The following is a 22,588-nucleotide window of genomic DNA, read 5'->3' as shown; positions in this document are numbered from 1 at the left end:
ACCACAAAAATTCAGTGCATTGATTGTGATGGAGGTGGCCCCTTCTGCCGTACTCGGGTCCCCAAACGAGCTGCTCTACACACCGGCCTGAGGCAGGCTATCCCAGGTCGACCAAGGTTACACAGTAATGAGGTATCATTACAGTTGGGGGTGGGGGGTATTGACTATGAGGAGTTCAATCATATTACCACAGGTGGCAGCTTCTCCCCACTGCCTCATCAGGCAAGCACATGCACCAAACTTTTGAAACTTCTCTTCTACTGAACCGGATTACTATTACAACAACGCATCATCAGTGGGGTGAAACTTACCAGTCTCATGTTGGTATAAACCCAGCTCACATTCTATATTAGTAGGTGAACAATCCTACGCCTGCTGAATAATGATGCACTATGAATAGAAGAGATTAAATTGAAGGATCAAAAAGTGATCTTGCTATGTACCGTGGGACATCCCAAACCATTTATCCTTGTGGTAAGGTTTCTGACACCTCCTGCTTGAAACTTGAAAAGTCAGCAGGATCACGATGGGCCACATTCAAAGTCCATATTTATGATGAAAATCGAGATCAACCTGCTTTTGCCTTTCTTTTCTGTGGGAAGTCTCTCTCCTCCCCAGCCAATAGTAATGATGGGCGTAGGGGGCCATGTGCCTCTGTACTGTCACACCCCGAAAGGGGCCAGGCAGTTGCTGGGGGAGGGAGTGGAGGCATTCAATCTCCCTGACCTCACGGACATAGTGAAGCTGCTGCCAGGGGGCTTTAATTCTCTCTGCAGGAGTGGAGAGGTACCTACCAACGTAAAGCCTTCCCAGCTGACACAGTCATAGTGCACCACTGTGGAAAAATCCCTTCTGCAACGGCCGGGTGCACCTAGGTGGTAGTCCCACAGAGGGGATCTACCCTCTCATATGAATGATCTTACAAGTTGAATCCTCTGGACGAACTGCGGATAGCCCTTGCATTTACCTCTCAGTGGTTTCAATCCCTCTTGAATTCTCTCTTCAAAGTTCTTTGCAACTCTCCCTACCAGCACTTGTTGGATATCTGTCTCACACCCGTATTTAGCCTTAGATGGAGGTTACCACCTACTTTGAGCTGCATTCCCAAGCAACCCACTCCAAGAAAACCCAATCCCAGTGCGCTGTAAACAACTCCAGGGAATTGTTCTTTTGTGCCCCACATTTCTCTCACCTGCCGTCGACTGGTATTAAGTGCTAGGCTCTTCTCTAGTCACTCTCCTTTACTCAGGGAATTCTTTTGCTCCACTTGTAATATTCTTAAATATGCTCAACAGGCCTGCATTCAGTGGGTTGCCACGTCTGATCTGGGATCATGGTTGGATGTCTAAGCATGGGGGACCCTGATGGATCGATGGGTTGTAGGTGGTGGAGGGGTGATTGAAATTCAAGTGACAGATCGGAATAGCACCGGGTGGAACCTGGAGCCACAAGGTGTTCAAAGTGTCGATGACCAATGTGTCCTGTAATTGACACTAATTCTCGCAGTTAGCTGCCTTCTTCATTGATGCATGAGCTAAGACTCAGGCAATGTTCACCCATCAGTTTGTAGGTACAGGAGTGGTGGTAAGAAAGTAGCACTATATATCCACCAGCCGTGTGGGGAGACAGCCTGGCACCCATCAGGTTTGCACTTAGGAAGTCAGCCTCCATGATTTCAAGAGTATTTCCAGATGCTCACACCAGGAGCCCCACCGTGCGGTCTCTGCATGATGAGATTCCACAGGTTAGGTGGCAGCTCCAGTCCATGCCAGTGAGCACCTCCTTGCCCTGCTGGGAGACACAGAGAGAAGACCCAGATTGCCTCATGCCATCAAAGGGATTTACCTACTACCCATTGGAGGTGAATCCTTGGAAGCCTAAGCAGTCAGGGGTGCCTTCCACCTCCCAACCCTCAAAGCAGGTCACACTGGCTTTGAGGGGCACAGCATTTCTGCTGAGAGAAGCTGGGGGTTCTCTTGTGGCTCAAAATCCTTTTAATCCGGGCTGTCCTACCACCAGAGATGGGCCACTCCCCGGTCACTCAAAACCAGGGAGGGCCGGGATCAGACACAGGAGGGCCCAGGCAGGAGCCTTTAGGGGATTCCAGCCCACAGAGGCCCTATGATTCGGATCCCATGGGTTTGTGCAGGGTAATCATGGGTTCTGTCTTGGGAGGGGTTGTCTGTCGTACCATGCCCCTCTAAGAGGAGTCATTGCCACCCACCCCAGTCCCTCATGTGTGGTTTGGGTCCTCCCATGTGTAGAAGCACATCCTGTACCTGATCCTCACCCAAGCGCCCAGCAGCTGTGGACTGCTTTGCTTGCGCGGACACAAGAGGAGTGTGTAGGTTCCATCAGGGACCACTACAGCCGAGGGCTTGGGTTGCTACCATCAGTCACTCGGGCCGCTGCGCTGTTAATGATTCTGCTGTAGTTTCACCTATGGAAACCTTGTTACGACTTTTACTTCCTCTAGATAGTCCAATTAAATCCACTTCTCTGGGATCTGCCATGGTTGATGCTGGCCCCTGTGGGGCTGGTCTGAGGACCTCACTAAACCATACAATTGGTAAAAGTGACGGACGGTGTTTACAAAGGGCAGGAACCTTATCAAGGCAAGCTTATAACCCAGCACTTATTGGAAATTCCTTTTTCATGAGAAATAATTGCAATCATTATCACAAACAGTATTTGGTTTCCTGGAAGATGCTCGGTGAGTCATGCGAACAATGCTACTGAATTGCTAGTCAATATAGTTTCTGGTTGGTACCAAGAAGGTTTTTCTCCTGATTGAACTTCCAACTTTCATTCTTGATGAATGAAAACATTCTTGGCAAATGCTTTTGTTTCTGTTCGCCTTATGCCTGTCCAAAAATATCGCCTCTAATGGCGTAATATGAATGCCCCCAGCCATCCCTCTTAATCATGGCCCAAGTTCCAAAAACCAGCAAAATAGAGTCAGAGTCCTACTCCATTATTCCTACCTGAAATACTCAGCCAAACAGCCTGCTTTAAACAATCTATCTTTTTCAAAGTAAACACATAGGACCCCCAGGACATTTAGTCAACATCATCAAGGGGGTGCGAAGAGGCAGAGACTGGCCAGGCCTAAGCTTGCCTCGTAGTGGACCGCCAGCTCGAATCCAAGGTCTAATTAGGAGCTTTTTAACTGCAGCAACTTTAATATATGCTATTGGAGCTGGAATTACAGCAGCTGCTGGCATCAGACTTACCTTTCAATGGATCCTTGTTAAAGGATTTAAAGTGTACTCATTCCAATTACAGGGCCTAGAGAGAGTCCTGCTTTGTTATTGTTTGTTGCCACCTCCCTAAGTCAGGAGTATGTAAATTGTGCAACTGCTGCCTTCCTTCAATGTAGTAGCCATTTCTCAATTTTCCTCTCTGAAATTGAACCCCAATTCCCTGTTACCCGTGGTCACCATGGTAGGCACAGAAAGTTCCACTGAGAGCTGAAAGGAAAGACATCCGACTGCATCATCACAGTCACAGAGACATGCGATTGGGCTGAGGCCATCAAGCATAAATGCATGCATCTTGGGAAGTCAGCGTTCCTCTGCGTACATTCGCTCTAGAATTACTAAAGTTAGTCAAGCAGCACATGAAGTAAACAAAGGAACCTTAACTGAGTTAATGAGCTATTTGCAGTTCCACTGTACTGGCTATGTGTGCTTACACGTGCATGGCTTAATTTTTGAGACAAGTATATGCAACTGGAGGGATCATTCAGGAGGGAGTAGGCGCCATGTGCCTGTCCAGGACCAACCGTAAAACCCTGCAGGACCCTGCACTCGGAGCCCCTTCTTGCCTCCAGGGGACTGATGGGACAGGGCAGTTACATGGGCATGGGCACCGGCACCTGCCAAGAAAGCTCCAAAGGATACAAGGGAGAAGTGTGCCCAGATGCAGCCTAAGCAAGACATTGATGTGCCTGATTGGGCATCAGGGACGTCCCACTGAGCAGTCATTCCGAGCTGCTGCAGAAATGCACTGGGTGGAGAATGTCAACAGTGTTGGGCATGGGGTCCTGACCACCAGGTGGCTTCCGAGACTAGTACCACCCAACCCCATCCACTCTGTCGGACTACTGGGGTCTCACACTGCCAGGCTGCTTGGCCTTAACTCTGCTAGGTGGCCTTCACGAAAAACAGACCCAACAGTCAGACAGTGCAGGGAGGAAGGAAGCTCATTGTTTGAAACAACAGCTGAGGCTGGCGAGGCAGTCCATCCCTAAACGGACCAAGTGCGCCCAATCGGTCAGAGTACATTGCTGGCTAAAATGTCCTTGAGCAGGCTGCTTTACACAGGGTTGTCAGCTACACAACTTTGCCTGCTCTCTGGAAAGGCAGCCTCGGAGGAAAGGCCAATTGGACAGGGCTGGAAGGCAGCCATGGACATGGGCCCCAGGCAGGCTGGCCCAGGACTTCGTGGAAAAATAACCTGATGACAAGAGGGTTTCTAGTACCTTGTCCCTAATAATCTGGATGGAGGGCCTCTGCCTTTCTTGCAATCAGCACAAATAGAGTGACTGAGGGGTCAGTGGAACAAACGCATGAGACCATCTGGAGCCCTGGATGGGCTCAAAGTGTCAAATGAACCCTCATCAGGAGTTTCAGGGCAGCCCGGCTATCCGGGTGCACCATAGGAATGCATGGTGTGCAACACGTTTATTGGGTTCAGAAGCCACTAGATGGCTGAGCTTGAATGAGCTGTAGCAGTCCGCTTTGCCATGAAGGCTTTTCTCCCTTCCATCTCAGAGAGCACCATTCAGATTTTGTCAGACAGCACCACTACAGTCTATAATATCAACAGACAGGGTAACATGGGTTAGTGAACTAGGCATTGGGAGGCGATGTGCCTTTTGCTGTACTGTAGTGTTGACTCACCTTGTAGGCACCTTCAACATAAGGGTGAATGCTCTAAGTCCTCTTTTACCACAAGATCACAAGGGAGTACTACATATCAAAGTGACTGATGTGAACTCCTCCAATTTACAGTGTCCATATGTGGATACCATGCCATGCTCAAAACAGGAAGTGTCTTACGTTTTGTGCCATACACTTCCTGTGAATGTTCTTGAGGAATGCCTTCATGTATAGGTGGTCTCAGGTCCTGCTATACATGTTTCCACCAATTCTGCTTCTTTCAAGAATCCTGCGGAAGGTGAGGGACGACTGAGCATGGGCGATCCTGAGCAACCCAGATTGGGTGAGGAGGGCCTTGTATGGCTTTTGTTGGCACTCTTTAATAGGTCTCACACACAGGGTGGGTCTGCGTTCACATCAGGAGAGCCAGGTCTGCCACTCCAATCCCCAAACACTGTGGATAAACACGTGGAGAGCGAGCAGTGTCATGTAGTCCTTTTGTATTCCTGCTGGTGTTTAGATCGCCACTAGTGGTGAGTTTTCCACAAGGGATACTTTACTTGTTCCTCCCACTCTGTTAATTTCCTAATGACATCTATATTCAGGCAGATGCGAAGTTGTCAGGCTCAGCTTCTCACTCTGAAGACTATTCTATAGATTGCAATAACTTCCGGCTGTAGGGTCAGAGAGCTTCATTAACCTTTCAGTTTGTCCGCCTTTCACGGTTATCAAACCAGATAAGTTGGTCCTCCATACCTGCCCATCCTTCCTACCCCAGATGATATCTGCCTTTCATTTGGGCCAATCTATTACTCTTTCTCCTTTCTTCCCTCTTCCTTATCCAACTAAAGAGAAAGAGAAGCTCCATAAACTGGAGTCCAAGCAATTTCACTAGTGACTAGACCATACTTTATATAATATAGAGCATGAAGAGCCTTTCGGTGACAAATGCACCAACTAAGTATTGGGTCATCTTCTGTATCAAGATCTAATACGTCTAAGCCAAGAAAGCTCATTCGATGTACATTCCTGCCCACTCTACTAGGGCCATGGCAGAAGCGTTCTGGTGGCTGATATCTACAGGGCGGCCAATGGCAGCCAAGTAGTCATCATTGCATTCTTTTGCAAAACATTACTGTCTCACAGCCGCAGCAGGCAGAGATGGGTATTGAACCAGAGCTTTTTGTAGGACTTCCTTGGTTAATTGCTTTGCACTTAATATGGTGAGGGACTGGTAGGATATTGTCACCATCACAAGTAAACTATTATTTACCTTTACTAACGGTATATCTGGTGGATACATAATCTTACCAAAGATCCCTCACTCCCTTCCCATCTCACCTGATGCATGCATGCATGCGTAATAACTTAAAGTACACAAACAGGTTATGCATTGTAATTGTGGCTGCCACTGATGTGGTCTCTGTCCTTATCTGCACACCTTGATAGGGTGGGTAAGGAACTGATGCCTGCATACCGGTTGGTACCTCATATAGTCCGGCGTCGTTGCATCCAGTAGGTAGAGTCCCACCTAAAGCTGCATGGCATCAATTGGAGAGCTATTGCTGGGCAAAAGTTTCAGGACCAGTCGGATATTCATAAGGCGAGGAATCCGAGGGATGATTTGGTAGCCACTGAAGGTAATACATTATTTTGCCAGACTTTACTTAGTATGGTGCCACTATTTTTGGGAATTATGACATCAGACAGAATAGTGCAGCAGACTCTCCAGGCATCAGGCATGAGTGTACAGAAGTCTCCTCCGGCATCAGCAAGTATTGTGCAGAAGTGATTCCTGATACTAGCCAGCAGTGTGCAGGAGTGTGCATGAGCCACATTCATTGCAGGTTAGTATCTGTGGACTAGTCATCCAGGCACCGGATAGAATGGGTGAGGAATAACCCCAGATATCAGCAAGAATTCAGCATTGACTGCCAGGGCTTGAGATATAGTGGAGGATAGACCACAGTTGTTACTTATTGTGTACGAACCACTCCAGGCATACGCTAAAACTGTACAGGAGCCTCTTCTGCCATACGCTAATATTGTGCAGGAACCACTACAGAAATACTGAAATATTCTGCAGGAGCCACTCAAGGCATGCTTTAATATTGTGAAGCAGCCATTCCAGGCATATGCTAATACTGTCCAACATATTGTGCACACCCCACTCCAGGTATACACTAACACCATGCAGGAACCACTCCAGGCATATGCTAATACCATGCAGGAACCACTTCAGGTATACACTAACACCATGCAGCAACTACTCCAGGCATATGCTAATACCATGTAGGAACCACTCCAGGCGTACGGTAATACTGTGCGAGAGGTACTCAAGGCATACACTAATGCAGGAATCATGCCAGATATCAGTCGGTGTTGTTCAGGCCACCAAACCTCCCAGACTCCAATTATATCAACTTAGTCTTCGCCATCATGTGAATCCCTCCACACCCATGATGCCAGGCCCTGGAACATTTGTAGCAATGTTGGATTTTGCACAGAATGATTTTTGTGGGGATTTGGTGAAGTTGTCATAGTCTAGTGAGGTCATTCTGCAGGTAAAGGTGGTTACTGTGTGGTATTCTAATACTGAACTTAGACTGGGTCAATGAAAACAACCAGGAAACACTCAGTTCAGTGCAGTAAATCTTTATTTTTGTAACAGTGCTTATTCTCTAAACAGAGTACTCCTCAGTATGGAATATTTGGTATCAAACAAAAAACACTCTTCCTGTCCAAGGAAAATCTATGCAGAATGATCACAGGTCCCAGCATGCATTGCCATTTCTGAAAGCAAGCCAAAACATTCCTTTCAGTAGACTTCTTCACACTGCCCCACGCCCTTCACAGTTGCACAATCAACATTTCCTATTTCTCACCTGCAACAGCAATACTTCACAATCCTTAAATACCTACTTTTGGGAACATAGAAGATGGTGGTGAAGAGAGGGGACAAAGAGCCCTGTGTGCAGTCAGATGTGAAGTTTCAGTACATGGGCTACAGTCCTGGTTGAGAGGGTGCCTCTGTGGGCTAGTGGTAAGAGTTCTAGCACCCAATCAGTCATCAGGCATTCCACGCTTGGTTGTGATAATGAGGTGTACTGCTACTGGCGAGAGCGTTGGGGCGGAGCTAGGCACACACTGGTTATACTGCATGGAATGAGGTCACCTCCCAGTTTATGGGAAGAATCTTTCCTAGGCTGGTCTGTAGGAACATATCGGTGGGCCAGTGGTAAGAGCTCAGGCGTGCAGTCAGGAATTCCTGAGTTCTAGGACTGTCTGTAAGAAATGAGGTGGGCGGAAATGGTGAACGCTCAGGGCAAAAGTCAAGAGTTCATGGGTCCAGGAGACATGTTAGTAGGAGATCAGGTGTGGGCCAAGGATCAGAACGCGAGGACAGAGCCAGGACTCAATGGGTTCCTGATCCATCGGTTTCAGACAAGGTGGGTGCTTTAGTCGGGAATCCAAGGTCCTAGTTCTTCTCTTAGGGACGTAAGATGCAGATTAGTGGCAAGAGTTCAGTCCCAGAGACAGGAGTCTGTACTTTCTAGATCTGGCAATAAAAGAGGAAGTATAGGCAAGTGGTGAGAACTCCAGGTTAGAGTCAAGAGTCCATGGGTTCAGAGATGTCTATGAAACAAAGGTGAGGACCAGACAGGAGTGCTCAGGAACAGATATGGCTGTGAGGATTGAGCATTGTGCTAAAGTTGAGAAATGCGATCGTATGTGGGGATTCCATGGATTCTAAGCCTTCTGTAAATGGTGAAGTCTGGACTAGAGTTACTTGGAGCCAGCGGACCATGGGTTTCAGTTCTTCTAGGAGAGACGTAAGGAGATGTAAGGCTGACAGCAATACTCATGGCAAGGGTTTGGAGGAGTCTATGGATTCCATACCTGTGTGAGAGAAGTGGTTTGCTCCTCAGGAATGAGTCACAAGTCCATGGGTCCCTGACTTGCCTCCAAGAGAGAAGGAATGAGTTAGTGAGAATTATGGGCTGTATTTGAGAACCACTTGCATCCAATCCTTCTTTAAAGAAGAAGATGCAGTTTAAGGAGATCTGTTTGTAACTGAATTCCTGGCTCTGTATGATTTTCTTGGGGTAAGTTCTAGGATGCCAGCTCAGAAAAGGACACCATGGATTGTATTCTTGGGTCTGAGAAAGCAGAAGTGCTCTGGCAGAGGCAGTATAAGACTGGGCGGCAATGAGTTTCAAGTTTAAATCTGCCTAGCCAATAACAGGGCAGGCACCTCCTGAAGTAGGACATCTGAGAAGTATGCCATGGTCTTATTGTGATGAACTGTGAACAGAGACTTTGAGACCACTTTTTCACAACAATGCAAAGGCCTTGTCAACACAAGGGAGCCAATCTAAAAGGGCATGCAAGTTCCACCAATGCTAGGGAGCTCTTGATAGGCATCTGTGAACTTTAAACTGATGCCAAAGGGGTTGTTATCCCGTGCCAGTGGGAATCGGCCTTTGGTAATCGCGCTCAGTACGTGCCATGTTTTCCTTCTTCATTAATCACACACCCACCTTCATCCATCTCCCAGTTCCACCAGGATACAGAGCCTCATCCAGGAGTTGTGTTGGCATTACTGTAGAGGTTCTCATGCCTGGAATGGTGAGCTATGAGGATGGAACTAAATCACCTTGAAATTGAACAATTATGTATTATGATAATGACTACATTTGGGGAATCAATGCAGCTTGTAAGAGAGTTGGCTCCCTTGCAGGGGAGGAAAGGCCCAAGGAAGGGGCTTTTGCAGGATGCAGGAATACAAACTGGCAAGATCTTAAGGTTGACATTCACCGTGTCTGGTATGTGCTCTCTCAATGAAAGAAGTAGTATGTGTGAGCCTAACAAATGACTAAACTATGTAGAGTTCCTTAGCTGCACAAATGCTGTAATACAGACAGGAGGCTGAGTGAACACTAACATTCAGTGTATATTCACTGAGATGGACAGAAGCTGGGCGTTTAGCTCCCACTAGAGCAGGGCATATTCAAGACACATTGGACAAAGATATGGAGGTGTTCATTTGACACCAATGAGGCAGGGGACTCCAGACCTCTGCAAATTGTATTGGATACAGGAAATACATAATGCCATTTTCCCAAACCACACCCAGAGACCACCTGTACAAAATAGCTTTGTTGATGCTACCACATCGCTTCACAATTTTAACAGGAACATAGACATTTTATTTGGAAAGAGCGTAGGTAGCGACCTCTATCCAAATCTTTCAACCAAAACAACAGTATTTTGGGGGACCTCACCGCCTATCCCCACAAAACGCAACTCCTTCTGAGCCCCCTACTCTGGTGGCCTCCACGCCTTCACTTTGAGTGTTTTGGCTTCAGAGTGTAACATCTGTGGTCTTCTGCACTCAGTAACGAAGCCTCAGTCGCTTTAGTCTCAGCCACCGCTTCTTGGGCGTACTTTGTATTGGAAGAAGTGCTGGAAGGCACACGCCATCTTTGTCTTTCACTTTCAGATCCATGTACATGAAATAGGACAGACAACAGACGTGAACGACACAGAGCACAAGATGACTGTCAGTGTACCGCAGAAAAAGGGAGAACTGCCCAAACTGCTCCACTTCAAGATGAACCCCACTGTGGAAGAGACAGCTATGTAGGAAGCAGCCAGTGAAGGACCTTAGTCCTACCAACAACTCAGCAAGGTTAAAGACAGCTTGACAGTGAGAGACTGTAGGGCAAGACTTTCACGCAACCTCCCTGGTTGATTCAATGCTCAGGAAGCTACCGAGATGCCTCGTTGATGATGGCCATGAACAATGCCCCATCTCTTCTTGGACAGTGCAGTATTTAGGGGCAAAGTCACCTTGCTAAAGGCATCTACCATTGAGGCAACACAGCACAGTCTATATGTAATGACACAGTGCTAATCGCTAAGAGTCACAATTCCAACTTCAGCAGAACAAACGTTGAAGGGCCGACTAATATAGGAGTCAACTTGCATAAAAAATGTCTTTAAAGGGACAGGGTCAAAAGGCATCTAGAGTCCTCTGCTCATGCCCTGTTCTTGACCCTTTTGTTCAGTGATTGACAGGATGTGAAAGAGACGAGAGTAATGAATAGCCATTGGGATCTCTTTCAGATGCAACATGTTGCTTTCAAAGCGATATCCTTCATAAGGTTTCGTACCTCCGGGAACTACGGAACTGTGACATTGCCTCCCGTTTCTGTGCCTGGTTTCGTACGGGTGGCCTTTGCGTTCCACCAGATACGCCAAGTCACCACTGTCCAGGCCTGTGGACTTGGGAGTGTATGGGAGGCCTCTGCCTTTGGAACTGCATGCGGTAGGTATTGGAGAATGTCTATCAATGGTGCTATATTGTCCCATTGGCTTGCTTTGGGTGTGCAAGCTCCTGGTAAAGCTCTGATCGGAGAAACCTGGGATAGGAGTCCTTCTCCATGAGTCCATAGATACGCTTCTGGGCCAGGTCGAAGCAGTTGCGTGTGGGCAGCAAGATGTTGTGGTTTGTAACCTCGCGGGTATTGGAGTCCAGGTTGACCTGAGAGAGAAGAATGAGACAAAAAGAGACAAGAAAAGGAAATTACATCACTGATTAGTTAAAGACTTGGAAACAAGGCGGAATTGTTAGAGTCATACTGGATGGGACATGTCTTAGGCAGCCATCTTGAGAGGTAACATATCGAAACCAATTTCCATGTCTATCGCCACATCCTCCTCCTATCCAACGAACCCAACACCGCCAGACACAACTTTCGAGAAGGCACGGAAACAGTCGCCAAATGGATGAAAAACAGCTGCCTACAACTAAACACAAACAAGGGCAAACCAAGACGCCTGGAACGACAACTGGTCTCCCCCTGCCCTCGGAAGCCCGCCCACCCCCAGGAACCACGCACGCAACCTGGGAATCATCCTACGTCGCATTAGGAAAATTAGCAGATTTCTTTCCCGAGACGCTCTTATTCAAGTCATTCTGGGATTGGTCATATCTCCGATTGACTACGCGAATGCAGTGTAAGTCGGAATACCTGCCTACCAAATGCATCAACTACAACTTATCCAAAATCAAGCTGTTAGACTCGTCTTTGGCCAGCCCAGGTCCAGTCACACCACACCTCTCCGTAGGAGCCTTCACTGGCTCCCTGTGGACCAGCGCAGCTTTTTCAAACTAGGCTGCCTGATCCACAGGGCCCTCTTCTTGCAAGGCCCTGCCTTCATCGCCTCTCGGATTCACCTCTATGTTCCCTCTCGCGCTCTTCGATCCTCTGGCTCTAACCTATTGTCTACAAGCATCTTCAGACGCAAGAAACACGGTGGCTTTGCGATTTTCCTCGCAGGCTCCACTCTTTTGGAACTCACTTCCCCCAAGTCTTCGTCTTACTCATATCATATCATGTCATCCTGGACTCAGAGCTCAAAATGGACCGCCAGATCAACTCAGTTTTGTACTCCTGCTTCCACACCCTCCTCCTTCTACGTAAGACCTTCAAATGGATCCCCCTCGAACACAGAAAGACCGTCACTCACGCCCTGGTCACCAGCAAGCTCGACTACGGCAACACACTCTATGCCAGAATAAACAAAAACCTCACCCGCAAGCTACAGAACATCCAAAACGCTGCCGCAAGACTGGGCCTCAACCTGCCAAGCCACTGCCACATCTCCCAGCACCTGCGCACACTCCACTGGCTCCCCATGGAAGCTAAAGTCACCTTCAAGATGCTAATTCACGCTCACAAGGCCCTACACGAAACCGGACCAGCATACCCGAACAGCCGACTCAAATTCTACGCACCCCAAAGGACCATACGATCAGCCCAGCTCTCCTATGCTGTGGTCCCCCGCATCAGAAAGACCAGATCGGAAGGCCGCTCCTTCTCCTTCCCCGTGGCTAGTGCCTCCACCTCAGACAGATAACATCGCTCCCCATCTTCGCATGAAACCTCAAAACCTGGCTCTTCGACAGACCCCCTTCTTGATGGACGGGAACCTGCAAATTACCCCCAACTCTCCCAGCACCTTGAGACCCTTACGGGTGAGTAGTCGCGCTTAACAAACACCTGATTTGATTTGTTTGCCTCAGTGAAGCTTGGGATTTAGTTGATGGATACTTGCAGGCATATAATACAACTTTAAAGTGGGGTGGGAATTTTCAAACTACATCTAACCTGTAGAACTCAACTGTCTACAAAGATGCCTTCTGTGGAACTATTATGATTTATCAAGTAATCTTTTTTACGCTTCCGAAACAATACCAAATGCTATATGATGTAAGGCAGCTTTTTACAGAATCGTGCTAGAGAATCTATATCTCCCCTGAAACCTTCCTCCTCAAATTCCTTTCCCTATCTGGACCCCCTTGGTTTAACTCTGCACTGGAGAGAGAACCCGTGCGACATTGCATGCCCTGTGGCTCTGTGTGAAGGGACATGCCCTTCATTGTCAGTGCCACGCTGGTCCGACATGACTTGAGTCAACTGACTGGCACTGAATGTCTAGAACACAAATCTAGCTCCTACATTGTATGTGAAGAATTTACGCACATACAATCTGCACGGTTACGGATATCAGTTAATGAACTAAGAGGAAGAAAACATTTTCCTAAAAAATAAAATAGGTATTTGTTGTGTAAAGTGCCATTTTACCATAGGTGCTGTAAGTAAAGGCATGGGGGAGGGGGTAGTGCAGCAGCACCCTCAAAATAACCATGCTGAAGTACAGAAGGGGAAGAACAAATAAGATGCCTTTACATTTTAATAGGATAAAAACAAATTAAGACATTTAACTTGGTGGTGAGCATATGATAAATATTTCCTGAAACCCGATTCCCATGCAATATTGTTTTTGCGCTTCATAGTTTTATTAGTGAAATTGTACATCAGTGGCCGTTTCGATGGAAGATGTGATGTCTGTAAATGACAGTGCGCTACCGCATCATGCTTTAGTAATGTATTTGCGACAGCGTGCTCCAAAATGCACCACCGGCTACGTAGCACAGCCTTACCGCTTGCCTGCTGAATGGGCGTGGCTCATTTTGCTACACTTGGTCGTTGCGTGACTCTTGGATTTTTCTCAATCTTAACGACCTCTTGATTGCAGCCAGGGCCGGACTGGCTATAACGACACCAGGCGTTTTCCCGGTGGGCTGGAATGGTGGGGGCCGGTTTTGCAGCAGTGCTGCAATATTCGCCCCCTGTAACAAAACAGGCAGCAGTGCTTCTCATTAGCATACATAACCCCAAATCCACCACCCGCCTCGTGACCCCCACCCTTTCTCCAGGGCCGGTCAAGATGTATTTCTAGGGCTGGATTGGGTTCCCAGTCCTGCCCTGATTGCAGCACCTGCATGTTGAACATTGTTCCAGCATCACTGCACATTACACTGACAAACCTTTAAAGAATTGCCTTGTTTCTCATCAAGTATTAACTTTAAGTTAAGTTATGAAGTCAGGTCTTGTTGCTACGACTAATGTGATTTATTGAGCATATGTGTGGATGTGGTAGGAACAAATGCATCTTTCTATGGATTTTAATTTCAACCAGTGTAGAGTTCTGTTTATTACAGAGGTGCATGAAACCAGTAAAATACAGATATATGTATGAAAACCCCTTGCCTGATTGTCTTATTACAGTCTGGTTGTAATATCACTAGTTGTCTGTTACCAGAAAATGACTTAACTACTCTGCTGTAATATGTTATTACAGCTGATTTGTGACATTACAGAGTCTGAAGCCAGAGCCGGGAGGCCAAGTGGCAGAATCGCAACAACTGTTTAAACAGTAAAAACTCAGACTACCACTTGAGTTCTTCTGGGATACTTTCTCCTGAAAATAAACAGCTACTAAAAGAGAGGAGGTATTTATGGCAGGGTATTATTTTTTAAGTGTTAGAGTTTATTACATAAACCCTGCATGCTATAGTGTATTTAGATGTCATGTTGTTAGAGCGGTTCCCATCAGCTAGAATGCTCTTACTTCCCATTCTCCTCACCAGCGCCATATTGGAGGTATGCTTACTCGTTAGCCTCCAATAAATCTGGGTTCTCATTATTCTTAATTCTACAGTTTCCTTCATACTTATATCTGTACTTGTATCTTGTATCTTGTAGTATGCAACCATTGAAACGTTCTCATAATAATTTGTAAATTAAATATAATAACTGTCCACATGTGAACCGCTTGCTCGCAGTGGTAACTGTCCTCGTGCAAACTCCTTTCTCACAGTGGCAAGTGTCCTCATCTAAACCGCTTGCAAATAGTGGTAACTGTCCTCGTGTAAACCCCTTTCTCGCAGCGGAAACTGTCCTCATGTAAACCGCTTGCTCGCAGTTGTAACTGCCCTCGTGTAAACCCCTTGCTCGCAGCGGTAACTGTCCTTGAGTAAACTGTATGCTCGCAGCGGTAACTGTCCTTGTGCAAACTGCTTGCTCGTAGCTGTAAATGTCTTTGTGTAAACCGCTTGCTCGCAGCGGTAACTGTCCTTGTGTAAACCGCTTGCTCGCAACGGTAACTGTCCTCATGTAAATCCCTTGCTCGCAGCTGTAACTGTCCTCGTGTAAACCGTTTGCTCGCAGCGGTAACGGTCCTCATGCAAACCGCTTGCTCGCAGCAGTAACTGTCCTCATGTAAACCCCTTGATCACAGCGGTAACTGTCCTCATGTAAACCCCTTGCTCATTTAAACGGCTTGCAAGCAGTGGTAACTGTCCTCATTGAAACCCCTTGCAAGCAGTGGTAACTGTCCTCATGTGTGCCCCTTGCTCACAGTGTTAACTGTCCTCATTTAAACCGCTTGCTCGAAGTGGTCACTGTCCTCATGTAAGCCTCTTGCTCGCAGTGGTAACTGTCCTCATTTAAACTGCTTGCAAGCAGTGCTAACTGTCCTCATGTAAACCACTTGCTCGTAGCGGTAACTGTCCTCATGTAAACCGTTTGCTCGCAGTGCTCGCAGTTTTAACTGTCCTCATGTAAACCGCTTGCTCGCAGTGATAACTGTCTTCATGTAAATCCCTTGCTCGCAGTGGTAACTGTCCTAATTTAAACCGCTTACAAGCACGGATGGACAGGAGGTTTCAGAGAAGAGTGTGTCAGAGAGGCAACTGGGGCAACGTCATAAATGAATTTAAACCCCAGTATTAGTATCTGGTAGAGTCTCTGCTCTTGAGACAACAAATGACCCTAGAATCTTTTGTCATGCATCAAGTCAAAGACATTTATAATTGAAGTATAATTTGTTGCATGCCCGGGATCAGCACATGGTAATTAATACTTATGCCCTCAGAGTTATTGAAGCGATCAAAACTGAAGCAGCACTTTTGAAACTACAGAGGAAATTCCCCTTTATGTAAGGGATCTAGAATGGGTACAGAGTACCCAAGTGAGGTTTCACTGACTTCAAACGCCATTGGTGGTGAAGGGACATTTCTATGCATCATTGCAAGCATTTCTCATACATTGTAAAATAAACGCTCTTAAACATTGCTAACATGGAACATGATGCAGTGCCAAAGTCACTAAAGGTGTCGCCCAGCCTACTCTCAAGGAGATGTTTCACATCTACACCAATTATGCTGAAAACCTGGCAGACAAGGGTGTTTTCACACTCTAGTTTTTTTATTATGTCCAATACAGCAGGTATGTTTTCCTGTAAAAAAGAGGGTACTTTTTTCACATCACCATCAATATGCGACCAAAGATCCTCACCTTTCTTGCCATTGGCATCATTCATCACTCAGCAAAAATGTTGTAATTGGTTGCCACATGGATAATATAGCATTCATAGCCCCTTGGACTGAGTAGCATCAGCTAAGGGACACAGTATGATGACTCTTTCTTTGATGCCACACAAAGCACAAACTGATAAATATTTGCGTTTTAGTTCCTGTGCATAAAAAAAACAGTGCACCAGAATGGACTAAAAAGTCAATAGCATCCCTCATTAACTCTGAAGATTGTAAAGATGCTTTCAGCATACCATCTAACAAGTTGCGAGGATCTCTTACAGGTAATTACTTCAGCTCAGGTATCAATTTTGACAGGTCATCACACAACTTTTTCATATACGTATCTGAATCACTGCAAATACAAACAATATCACTCCAATCTTTGTTGAACTTGGAAAGAACCTTTTTAGCAGAGCATTCCAAGTGACACTGTGTTCCATGTTTTCCAAAAGACTGGTGTCATGTTTTTAGCACAATCCCAGATGCTTGATGATAGTGCTCTTTTTACATATACTTGTCACTTCACCTTGCACTGAATGTTTAAAGCCTGAGGTGTTGGCAATTCACCTACTATCAATACTGACCCACTAGAAACTGGGGGATGATGTATTAAGGGTTTTAACCCATTCTCTGTGGGTAAATGTGGTGACACATATTACTAAAGATTCTTATGAAACCAGCTATTTTACCTATCAATGAAAGAATCAAATGCCGCCAAAATTTAAAATATGATTTTGATATTTCCTGATACTCTACAGTTTATAAAATAATTAATCAAGACATAAAATATGCTTCTAAATCCTGCATCTTTATACCAAAGACCACAAAACTGAAAAAAGTAAAAGGAAGAAGAAACAATCTTTTAGTGGAATCCCTAAACAACAAAACTCAAGCAGAACAATGTTAGTCCACTCTTTCTCACTGCTAGCTTGTATAACAAAGTTACATTGTATTTGCCCCTTCAGGAAGAAAAAAAACGACTCTTTCACTCACTTTTTCCTTTCTTTCAATGCCATTTAGTTTGTGGTTTTGAAAGTGTTTTTTCAGTGTTTTTATGTTTTCACTGGTGAGGGCTATTTCTCTTTCAGTGGGGTTTTATCAGTTATTATAGGTTTAAACCTAAAACCTCACAGCCTAACTACACTACACTGCAATTGTGATGCAGACTACCCATCCCCGGGAGCTGTGATCAGCGCCATTCAACCACAGGCGCCTGCAGTAGGTTGCCTCCCACACGTTCTCCTGTCCAGAGGAAGACCCGCAAGCGGAGGATTAAAATACCCTCTACGCGATTAGTTGGGTCGAAACGTCAACATTTATCCCCAAAGGATCCTGTGCCATATCCATATCACTACTATCCCGTTCAACCAACAGATGATATCTCTCTGTAACCTTTGAACATTATCTATAATAATGACAAAAATGAACTATCTTCACTATGTAACCTTTTCACTTCCATCTATTGCACATACGAGCACTTCTTCACACTCCTTCCTTTTGGAGAAATTTTATTGATTATTATACACTTGGTAATGTTTTTACCTTCTTAAATGTTCCTGTGAATAAAACAGATAATTTTCCTTAAAACAGTGGGTGCCTTCTCTTCCTCAAGGTGCATATTCTGAAAGTCCTACATGTAATAATTACCATGTGCTGATCTCAGGCATGCCAGTCAGTCAGTCAAAATTACTTTATTCGGTTATTATTAAAAACCATAAAACCATAAACTATAAAATTACACTTAAATTATAAACGTATTTGACTTTTGCGTGACAAAAGAGTCTAGGACCATTTGTTTTCTATACTATATGATACCCAGGTCCGTGGACAGTGATTGGGTTACTTCATTAGTCTATAATGCCTTAGCATTGAGACAGTTGACTTTCTGGCTTACGTGGCAGTGGGCGCCTCCAAAGAAAGTTCAAAAAGAGAGTGAGTACAGGAAAGTTAATAATTTTGTCCTGAGGAGCATGATATACAAATATTGTTTTGCAAAAAAATGCTACTTGCATATTGATTTGTTAATGTTGGTCCTATACAACCATACAGAGTTTTTCAACTCAAAGAACAAAAACTAAGAATTTAAGTAAACTTTGAGCATATGGTGGGGCCAAACATAAAATGGCCCCTACAGTAAGCATGGGCGAATTTTGCGAATCTCGCGTTCGCGAATTTTGCGGATTTGCAAACTCGCAATCCGCAAAATCCGCGAATTCTCGCGAATTTGCGGATTTTTTTTTGTGTTTGCGAGGGTTTCTGCCAGTTCGCGAGGGTTTTGTACAATTTCGCAAATTGCGAACTTACCTGTCGGGTCGCAAGTTTCGCGAACTTGTTGTTTCTACGTGTCCAGCCTGTTTGGGACACTCTTCTTCATCACTGCCACTCTCTGTCACCACTGCCACTCTCTGACTACTCATGCCACCCTCTGGCCCACCCATGCCACCCTCTGTTTCATCACAGCACCCTCTGGTTGTCCAGGCAGTGTACATTATTGTGGCAACGCAAGCACACCTTCCCTGCCTCAAGTGACCTGAATTAATTTGGGGCTGATTAATGTGTCACAGAATATTTTTTTAGCTGGCACCTGCTTCCTTAGTGCTTCCTGATTAGTGATCTTTTGCACTTGCTAAGTGCTTTCATTGTTGCAAAATTAGTTACAACACCTGCCCTGACCCAACTGACAATAATGAATTAGGGGCTGATTAATGGATTTGAACTTCCAGCCTGGCTCCTGCTTGTCTCCCTTAGCTGTAATTCAGGACCTTTGTGGCATATGTGTAACTATTCTGAGGTTCAGAGCAGGGTCACATAATAGTTGCAACTGGCAACTGAACTCTGGAGGGGCCCCTCAGGAAGCACTACAGGAAATGGCTACTAATGATGAGCCTGAACTTTTGAACCTGGTAAGTAGTTTCAGTTTTGCTAAGATCGTATTTCTGCAATTTTGCACTTATTCGCGGGGCGCGAAGTTGTACTGGGAAGCCGCGAACTCACGCGAACAGTGCAAGCAGTGCGAGCAAAATCCGCTGCTCGCGGATTTGCGGATTTTGCGGGAGATTCGCGAATCTCGCGGATTGCGAATTTACCGAAAATCTGCAAAATCCGCGAGCGAAACGGATTTTCCGCCCATGCTTACCCTACAGTAAATAAATAGGACATGGCAATTCAGCTCTGAGTTCCGTGACTTTGTAGGGGACCTCAGTCATCATTCCACTTTAGGGAACTCAATATAAGAGGGCAAGAAATGCTAATCTGTAGATCTGGATGGTACAGATGTCCAGACTGGACCTCGTAGGGAAGCACCCACTGCACATGCTGCACCTTTCAAGGCAGGACACATCACAGTGGCGACCCCAATGCTTCACCTACGTCATACTGACGTCTAGCTGAGGAGGATCTCAGAAAGAGCAGTGTTTGCGTCTTGTTTTTCCTTTCTCTGTGTATTTTAAGACACTGCTGGTGTTGTCGGGTACATGATGTCTTTTTACAATGCCAGTGTGTTCTGCCAAGAAATGATGATGCTTGCCCATTAACGGTTGGATGCAGTGCATTCATCTGAAAGGCTATCTCTGTGCTTCCTCACCCACTGTCCTCTTAAACCATCAATTACTGCGAGAAACAAGTATTTGCTATGCAATCGGTCTTGCCTTTGGGACCTTATATGTATTTAGCTATGCAGCACATTAGCCTGGATGCTGAAACATCTACTGTTCTTTAACATGGAGGGAAATAAGCACCAAACTGCGTGACATGTCAGGTATGGGAACACATGGAGAAAAATATTGCCTTTTAGCGTGAAATGGTATAGTCCAAAGCTCTGTTTTTAATATAAAATCGGGGTCTTCGGTGGTCATTTCACTGAAAATCCAAGATTAAAAAAAAAAAATTATTGTCTAGAGGTGCTCGTGGAAGACAGTTTCTATGGACTGGAATCTAGAGGATGCTAAAGTGATTCTGGTATTTTACTGACCTCTGCTGAGCGTTTTCTATCAAGAAAGTTAAATAGAGGCAGTTGCCAGAAAAATACAAAAAGAAAGTCCTTCAGCAGAAAGTAATGCTGGTATTTTACTGCCCTCTACTGGTTGTTTTCTAACAAGACAGTTAAATAGAGGAAGTTGAACAAGCAGAAAGCAATTCTGGTAATTTACTGACCTCTGCTGGTCATAACCAATTAAGACAGTTAAATAGAGGCAGTTGAACAGAAAAAAGTCCTTAACCACATCGCTGCTGCACATTTTCCCCTCCGGTGCTGAAGACTTCAGATTTACATAGTTTCATGACGAGCTCAGCTCGTCATCAGCACAGCTCCACTGTGCCTCATGACGAGCTGAGCTCGTCATGAGCATGGAAAGGGTTAAGCAGAAGCAGACAAGTCCTAGGGCTGATCTCTCGAGCCCAAAAAGTACTAAACATATAAGTATATACTAAAGTATATACAAGAGGTCTTGAATGCTCGACCTAAAAAATAAGTATATACTAAAGTATATACAAGAGGTCTTGAATGCTCGACTAATAAGGCAGAAAGTTAATTTTATTTTGCATTTCACAAGTCTGACAAGTGGCACTGTGACATGTGATCCCATTGGCCATTCCTGGCTTTTCAGCCATCAGTATGTTGCTTTCTGGGGCTTGTAGGTTTGTTAATAATACTTTATTATGGGTTCAAAAACCCAGCATGCAAAGTTCTCCTTTTTGCTGTTGTCTTAAGTGCTAACACTGACTGAATGTGTTCAACATAAATTGAAGCCACCTATTTTCTGCGTTTTAAAATTCTACAAAGACGTTGAGTTCATTTAAAAACTGAATATTTCACATTTAACACGAAAAGTAAAATCTGCTCACATATCTTTGAGCGTTCACTTTTATTCACATCATGCATTAAAACAGATATTGGTAATGCAAATCGATTTGTCTTTTGTGTAGATGAAAGTTTTATACCGAGCATCACAACACAACAAACGTACAACATGGGCAGTAGGAGTGCAATGTTCCCTCACACAAAGAATACATGAAGGACAGGTGGCGGTAGGAGGAACATTACATTGGATGGTTCTCTCACACATACAGGACAGGTACAACACCGGTGGCTAACACGCTAACGAGGGAGTGAGAGGCATTACACAGCTGTGGTACACCCACAAACAGACATAGAATAAATGAGTACAAATATTCAGGAAAAAGCATCCACACCTCTTATGGAATGACCCAGCATTGATTTATATTGCTGGATTCAATATACCCTTTTTTTTTCATTCAATGCAGAAACAGCAGTGCACCTCTACCTTACAGAACAAGTGCACCTTTGGCAGGAGCAGGTCAAGCTTCACTCCTTGAGTGGACTTGTAGGGATATGGCAGAATCAGTGTAGTCTTTCCCCATCACAGGAAATGCACAAATAAGACAACGGCTCTTCTTCCTCATAGAACAGGTACTGCATAACAGTAGAGAAGCAGGCTTCCATATTTCACAGAAGGCAGCCAGTGCAGCTTTCCATGTAAAACAGATCTCACAGAGCACACTAGCACAAGCTTCCCTACCTCACAGTAGGCAGCAAGTGCAATCATCCATTCCCTACAGAATGGATCCAGCGGGGCAGACTAGTGCATCCCTCCATTCCCTGTAGAACATAGCCAACGGGGCAGACTGGTGCAGCCTTCCATTCCCTATAGTACAGATCCAGCTGGGCAGACTGGTGAAGCCTTCCATTCCCCGCAGTACAGATCCAGCCGGGCAGACTGGTGCAGCCTTACATTCCCCGCAGTACGGATCCAGCCGGGCAGACTGGTGCAGCCTTACATTCCCCGTAGTACGGATCCAGCCGGGCAGACTGGTGCAGCCTTCCATGCCCTGCATTACGGATCCAGCTGGGCAGACTCGTGCAACCTTTCATGCCATGCAGAACGGATCCAGCCCGGCAGACTGGTGCATCCTTTCATTCCCTGTAGTATGGATCCAGCCAGGCACACTGGTGCAG

General features: G+C 45.6%; 1 protein-coding gene and 2 pseudogenes across 1 annotated transcript in view; all 3 read right to left on the bottom strand.

Moving 5' to 3' along the window:
* Window positions 1-1,410: 1,410 nt before the first annotated feature.
* On the bottom strand, window positions 1,411-1,553 carry LOC147717824 (5.8S ribosomal RNA; annotated as a pseudogene).
* Window positions 1,554-2,417: 864 nt separating this feature from the next.
* Window positions 2,418-3,751, bottom strand: LOC147717823 (18S ribosomal RNA; annotated as a pseudogene).
* Window positions 3,752-7,522: 3,771 nt separating this feature from the next.
* The window catches only part of LOC147717822 (regulator of G protein signaling 3-like), a 434,129-nt gene continuing 419,063 nt past the window's right edge, over window positions 7,523-22,588 (bottom strand). The window contains exon 7 of the mRNA XM_086924605.1: window positions 7,523-11,430. Coding sequence (XP_086780731.1) covers window positions 11,245-11,430 — 186 coding nt within the window. The 3' untranslated portion in view covers window positions 7,523-11,244. The remainder of the gene's footprint in view (window positions 11,431-22,588) is intronic.

Source organism: Lissotriton vulgaris, chromosome 5 (genome assembly GCF_964263255.1).
Source record: "Lissotriton vulgaris chromosome 5, aLisVul1.2, whole genome shotgun sequence".
In the NCBI taxonomy this organism is placed as follows: Eukaryota; Metazoa; Chordata; class Amphibia; order Caudata; family Salamandridae; genus Lissotriton; species Lissotriton vulgaris.
Note: the sequence above shows the minus strand (reverse complement) of the source record. Positions and strands in the feature narration are given on the sequence as shown.